The 7,042-nt window shown below is 51.9% G+C and overlaps 1 protein-coding gene across 1 annotated transcript; it reads left to right on the forward strand.

The window, feature by feature from the left end:
- Window positions 1-3,466: 3,466 nt before the first annotated feature.
- On the forward strand, window positions 3,467-4,049 carry LOC128276056 (probable serine/threonine-protein kinase DDB_G0280133; the record flags this gene model as incomplete). Its single annotated transcript, XM_053014525.1, has 1 exon — window positions 3,467-4,049. A coding segment is annotated over exon 1 (583 nt), but the record flags the coding sequence as incomplete, so codon positions are not given.
- Between the last annotated feature and the right edge of the window lie 2,993 nt (window positions 4,050-7,042).

Raw genomic sequence — 7,042 nt, forward strand, 5'->3', positions numbered from 1 at the left:
ACATTATGATTCCGTGAGCCGTGGCCCGAAAACCCCCGCGCTTAGTGGCGGGTTCTGCACGCGGAAAATTATGGCACATTACGTGTGCGTAAATATAAATAAGCACTCCTTGCTCCCGATTCGGGTGTGTTCCTGATTTTTATGCACTCTCTCGAGTTCTATCTACCTTTCTCTGTCTCTCTGCTGGTCGATTGTCGTCCTCGGGAGCATTAGGAGGCCCTTGTCCTGGGCGAGGGAAATTATTTTTGCATAAACATTGCGCCCCGGGTTGTGATGTAATGTGGTGTGCCCGTGGTGCATAATGTAACATCAACGCCATCGCAAACAAACAACATTGGCGAGGGAAATATTAGCGCAATGGATTGTTTTTATTTGACTACTCCGCGTGCGATTAATTGGCCGTTGGCCGATTGTTTTAATTTCGTGATGTGTATTTTTCCCTTTCGATCCACAACAATATATTTTATTTTATTTTCTCATTTTTTTAACCTGACTAACGGTCAATAGATAACCGTTGACGTTGGTTACTGTTTTTGTTTTATGTGTGTCATTTTTTATTGTTTGATGTGTTTGTTTAGGAAACATTATTCCATCAACGCCGTGGCCATTACTTACCTTTCTGGGTGACACTTTTTTTTTTAATTGCTCTAATTACGTTCGCTTATGCTGGCCGTCGTCGGTTGGATTGACTGCTCACGCGATCGGTTGCGATGCGATTAAACATATTATGTTTTACTATTGCTCGTCGTCCACCGAAGCCATGCCTTCCGACTGCGAGGTGATCGTATCAAATATTACTGCCGGTCAATCTGTTGGGCAGGGTCGCCACTAATAGGGTTATGTTTTGCTCGCCCACAGGGATGGGCTCGCTCGTCATTTGAGCCATCTTCGCCTTACGCCTTCAAAGTCCTTTTTAACAACTCGCGCTCGCCGGTTTTACTATCCATTAACTGTTTTACTGCCCACTGCCATCCAGGCGTTCGTTTATCATCGACGCGGAAGAAACATCGGAAGCACACCGTTCTTTAATAAAAATTTTTGTTTTACGATTCGGAGCCACTCCGAAACTAATCCGATAAAAAAGGGGTGCCCATGGGGTGTGTTGGTTGCAATTAGAACCGCAATCGCACGAAGGTGCGCGCGCGCGCACACACCGTACGACGACGATCGCTGGCAGCATTTCCGCTTCCTTTTTTGTTTTCTTTGGGTGTGTGGGACCCAAAAAAACATGTCCGAACACGTTTCGTGGGCCACTCGGAGCCGGAGTCGGAGCGATAAACGGACCCGCGGGAAGGAAGGATGCTGGCTGCACTGCGTCTTGAAGCAGCACAGTGACGCGCCCACCGAGCGCTGCATGGAAATAAATAAAATAAATAAAGTAAATATTAATTTAATAAACATAAGTAATTTCAAGGACTTTTTCTGCATTTCTCATCATTTAAAGGAAATAAGTTTAAAAATCAAGCGAAGAACTGTTTGACACCATTTCTACATTAGATTATATTCTTACAAATAAGTTTATGATCTTAAAAATCATTAAAATAATTTAATTAATTAAGATCCGCGTGGTCACGTATTATCTGGCGGGCATTGTGTAGAATATGAGGAAAAACAAAGAGTGTCCATCCGGTCCGGCGGGCGGTCGATAGACAGCAAGAGAGCGAGAGAGCGCTGCCGCAGCCTGTCTCGCGCAATCGCGCCGCGCCCGCTGCGTTATTGCATCAGACGCGCGCGTGGTGATCGTGTTCTTGCTTTTCCTCCTGGTTTTCTTCTTCATCCTCCTCCTTCCTTCGCTGCATCTTCTTACGCCACAGCCCGAGCACCTCATCCCCGGTGTCCTGCGTCCATCCATCCTGCCTGCCTGCCCCTCCGGGACCCTGGTACCCGATCCGATCGTCATCGACGTCCATTTAGAGTGTGGACAGTGTCGCTGCGGGGAGCATACACGTCGTTTTCTACTTCTTCTCCTGCAGCCCACTTGTTTCTTCTGCAGCCACTGAAAGGATAGAACGAGACAGAGACCGAGAGCGAGTGAGCGATCGATGGTCTAAACATCTAATCTCTGCGAGCGAATGAGTGAGAACGCGATTAGATGTGTCGTCGTACCCTTTTTACGCTCGGTTTTATCACGTCCCAGCACGCGCATTTTGCTTTTTACTCACTACTCGGCTGGCAGCACTGCCTCCGTAGTCGAGAACACTCTCATCCGATCGCGGACGCGCGCGATCGTCCCGTACGTCACCGTTTCTTTGTTATCCGCGTGGATCGGCGGGCCACTCGCGGGTCGGCGGATTGCAGGCCCGAGAACGGCGTCGTGCTCTCACTGTGTGTGTGAGTGAGTGAGCGATGCAACAGCCAGCGTGTGACGTGTTTTCGTTCGCTTTCGTTCACTCTCCAGCCACGAACGCACCGTTTGTTGTTTCGCTGTCTCGCTCGGTGGGCTTGGCAACACACACACTAGCACGCTGTTGCACCGATCGCGTTCTAGGAGTCGGGCACGATATGGGACGCACGCCCGTTCAATCGATTCTCAATCCCTTCGGTGTGCGTGTGTGCGAGTGCGGTGCTCCGCGGTGGTGTGTTGTGATTGCGTCCGTCGCGATTCAGTTGAACAGTGGTTACGCAGCGCTACGGACGCACGACTGGAGAGTGAGCGCAGCTCGCATCGCATCGTGCGGTTTTCCGGCAAGCGAGTGTCTTGTTTTGGTTGTTGTATTTGGCCGTCATCGGAAGCGGGAAACCGAGTTTCGGTAACGTGTCTCCTGGAACGTCTTATCGCACAAAAAGGTGGCCACGTGGTGTCGAACGAAACGAACGAACGAATTTGCAAAACATTTCCGAAACCGCGATCGTGTGCGCCTGTGTGCGTGTGTGCTAGAAACCGTGACAGCGCTAGTGACATTTTGCGTCAAAACATTGGTCGCGGCTTATCAAACGATCGCGGCTTGTGGTTTGTGGTGAAAGTGAGAACCGGCTGACGGAGAAATTGGCTGACCTTCGGCCCCCGCCGCACCGCACGGAAGCCGCACGGATCGGATCACTTGGACCGTGCGTGGTCGTACTGCGTCAGTCGCCATTAATCAGGGCCAATTGAGTGCCTGCCCAAGAAGGTCGATCCGTCGAGTGTCAGGAACGACGACGACGATCGTCGCGCGATCGGAAACACATCGCGCGTTGAAGTCTTTCGCCGATTCCCGCTCCAGCGTGGCCTGTGTGATCCTGTGGATGAAGATGAATTTTTTGTTCATTTTTCTCGAGAGTCCCGATTGATCGTGTAAAGTGCATTGTGAACGGTTCCGTGGTGTGAAAGTGACTTAATTAGCCGATAGCAAAGACGAAACACGAACGAACCGAAACGCGAAAACTCAAACACTGCCAGTGTTAAGTGTCCTTCAAGTGGCCCCGAAGAATCCTGCGACTGCGTTGGTGGAGCTTCTTCCTCGTTAGGAGAGCGCACTCGAGCGAGATGGCCAAACCCTTCATGCCGCCGGACCCGCAACCGGAAGAGGGCGGGACGGCATCGGGGGCCGGTCCTCCGGCCGGTAATGGTGGTGGTGCTGGTGGAGCTACCCACAATGGTGGCCAAAATGAGAACAATCCGGCCCCGGCCGGCCAACCCGGTGCGTTTAGCTTTCCGCCGACCGCGGCCGGCCCAGGAAACCTTCCGGTGTCCGCACCGATCCCGATGGCCACCGGGCACCACCATCCGTACCAGGGGCAGGCCACCAGCTACCAGCACCAACGTGCCATGGGCCACCAGCAGCATCAGCAACAGCATCAGCAACAGCAGCAGCAGCATCACCAGCACCACTATCCTTACATGCAGCATCAGTCCTATCCGGGTGCGGCCTATCATCCGATGGCCTCGGCGGTGGTCGGTGGACCGTTCGTCGGAAGCGCACCGTCACAGGAACCGCACCCGGTGCTGCAGATGACGCCACCGGCCAGTGGACTGGCGACCGCCGTCCAGACGCCGCAGCTTGGCCCCGTCAATGGCGATCACCTGATGCAGGTCCTGTACGAGGCCCTCTACCGCTACTCACTGGGAGGTAAGTGACGAGCATCCGTTCGTAGTGTTTTCTTCTTCCAAGGATTGAGTCATTGGTCCGGAGGTGTGTGTGGCGAATTTCGTCTCAAGGTCTCACGAAGTCGTTGCCTTCGGTTGAGTGACCATTGTCAGGGTCCTGGAAGTGTCTGGGACCACTTAATCCATGGTTCAGTATATTCTTGACTTGACTTGTTTTTTAGCTCGATTATGATAGAGGACGTCGATTCTAAGCCCTGTAAGGGCGGGCCTGAGTCAACCACCCGACCCGGACTCCACGCGATAACGTCCGCTCCGAGCTCGCCTTTCGGGAGGGGGGTTTCACCCAGAAGCTTATCACCAATAGAGATTAAAGTAATTAGGCCCACCAAGCCCTCGGTGTGATTGACTGCGGCGCGGCCTACTGTGGGCCTTTTAATCGCCCTTTTATGGAGTACACCGAAAGTGCATTTGTTGTGCACTAAAGAAGGCACACGCCACACGTCTGGTGCGTTGTGCAATCACAATCAACGACGATGATGCATTGATGTCGTGCTCCTCCCGGTGATTAATATATTGACCGTATCGATTACACACAATGGCCACCGAACCGATTTCGGTGCACCACTGATTTGATGGATGTGGACTAAAACGCGCGGACACGGACGCACGTGCCCTCACTGCTCCAGGAGACGGCCAGAATGCATGTGGACCATCCATAACGGAACGGTCGACGATGGGCTCGTTAAAGTTCTGGCCGACCCCCGCATGCGAACGAATTAATCATTTTTGCATAAACACGCAACGTCTATTAGTGTCCCCCAGTGTCGACCCCGGACACAAAATCATCACCTCTACCGGTACCGGCACCGGTAGGACCGCACCGATCGGAGCTAATCGTCAAATGGACGGCGACATAAATTTTATGTCTCTCCCCATATTTTATGCTCGGGCTCTGGGAGTAGATTTTTCCAGGGTGCGCAGGCTTTACGAGTGGCTCGGACCGAGTGATTAGTGTGACGAAAACGAAGGCCCACCACTGAGGACCGTGCACCGTGAAGGGAAAGGGAGAGAGTAAAATTCCTAAACATCCGATCCGAAGAGGCGCGTGTTAGCTTCCGAGTCACCCAGAGAGATGGTCAGAGAAGTCACCCAGAGAGATGCTGCTGCTGGTCGGTCGTCGGTCGGTGCCAACGGAGCTCGAGAGCTTCGGCTTCGCAATATACTAATTTATGTGCCTTTGTCCTGACGGGTTCGATTCCTGTCGATTCCTGCCTCACGAAAGGTCCAAAAAACCCGTTACATAAATATTTATATTGACCCATCAATGTTCTATTAACTAATTGAACACTTGAACGACGCGTCGCGCGAGGCCACCGAGACGCATAGTTGGGAGCAGACTTTACCGTTTTTGCGTGACGTTGCTCCACGCCCAGTGCTCATTAAATTGGAGTAATTAGGTTTGGTCGGCGCGTTAGGGGTTGACCTCCACGCGTCAAGTGGTCCCTGGAAACAATCGGTGGCCCGTTTTATCGGTGGTTTATGATTTTAAAGTTGAGTCAAGACGTTGACATTAGTCTGAAGGCGTGCCTGAAGTGCACACACTTCAAGGCCATCGAACAGCGGCGGCCAATACGCCCGATGACGAAACCGGGCACGCGTGACCTTGGCAACGCAGGGAGGGAAGACCATTTTGCAATCACACTTCCGGAAACAAGGAACTAGCAGTCGTCGCGTGGATATGCAACCTCGCTTCCCGGTGCAGGGAACTGGAATTTAATTTAGAATTGCGAAAACAAACGCCATGCGGGCCGGGCGACGGGTAGCGAACGAGCGAATGGTAATCAGAAGTTGCAAATTGTAGAGCGTTCGTCTAACGCCCGGTTTGCAGTTGCACTAGAAGTGCAGCCGCGTTCTTTGTTGCGATGCATGCGATGCGCTTTCGATGACGACGACGACGGTGGCGATGCGGTCCACGTGTCTTCGAAAGTGACGCTTGTGATACTTATTTTCTTTGTCTCACGCCCTCGCCCCCGAGGTTTTATTTTGCGAAATCGATCTCCGCGCACTGTCCGCGGTCCGAGCAGGTCCGACGCAGATCGGATCTCAAGTGGCTTCCGAGACGATAACGACACGCGGTCGCTTAAAGACATTCTAAGAGTGTCGCGTTTCGGTTCGAGTGATGGATTAAATAATTCTTCCGTCAATGGCTGACGAACGGCTGAGTAATAGAGAATTGTGTAATGCCACACTGGGACTAAAAAGCACAAAACCACATTTCGATGGGCTGAAAAGACTATCTGTCGATCGGTGTGCTGTCATGCCGTTGATTGCCATCATTACTTTCCATCTTATTTCAACATTTTAAATGTAAACATCGCTGACTTTGTGTCAATCTCATACTTTATGCGAAAAAAGCACGAGAGCAGCATTTTTCATAATTTACTTAACGGGACCGACGGTTCTGTTGGACGACTTTATTGTCGAGATTTCTGCACTGCCACTGGCCAAACGAACGGGCGGCCGCGTAATGGTTGAGCAAATATCTGGACGGCGGGCCGTGTTGATGGCTTACTCGCATCCTCGCCAGGAAGCCGTCGTCCCGAAGCCGGTCGAAGCTAAATAAATACATATTCATATCGGGGCTGGCGTGATGATCAATAAACAAATCGATTGTGGTTTTGCAGCCAGTCAGTCAGTCAGTCAGTCAGTCGGTCGATCCGAGGATCCGTTAGTCAACGCGTTCCGGTGGCATGGCTTCTGGAATTTTGCGCACCGCACAGCAACAATGGGCAACTGTTTATTGCAACTGTTTGTTTGTTGCGGTGTGGCTCCTTTTTGTTTCTGTGGTTCGTTTTTCCCCCTCTTTTCCCGAAGCCGCTGAAAATGTGTGCCAAAGAAAATGTGTTTACAGCAGCCCCCCCGCCGGGACGAAGACGAGGCGATCGCTTGACTTTGCTGGGCTTCCTTCTGTTGCTGCTGCTGCTGGTGGGCGGCCAAAAAAAGGAGGAAAGGATT

This window comes from Anopheles cruzii, unplaced genomic scaffold (genome assembly GCF_943734635.1).
Source record: "Anopheles cruzii unplaced genomic scaffold, idAnoCruzAS_RS32_06 scaffold00393_ctg1, whole genome shotgun sequence".
Classification (NCBI taxonomy): domain Eukaryota; kingdom Metazoa; phylum Arthropoda; class Insecta; order Diptera; family Culicidae; genus Anopheles; species Anopheles cruzii.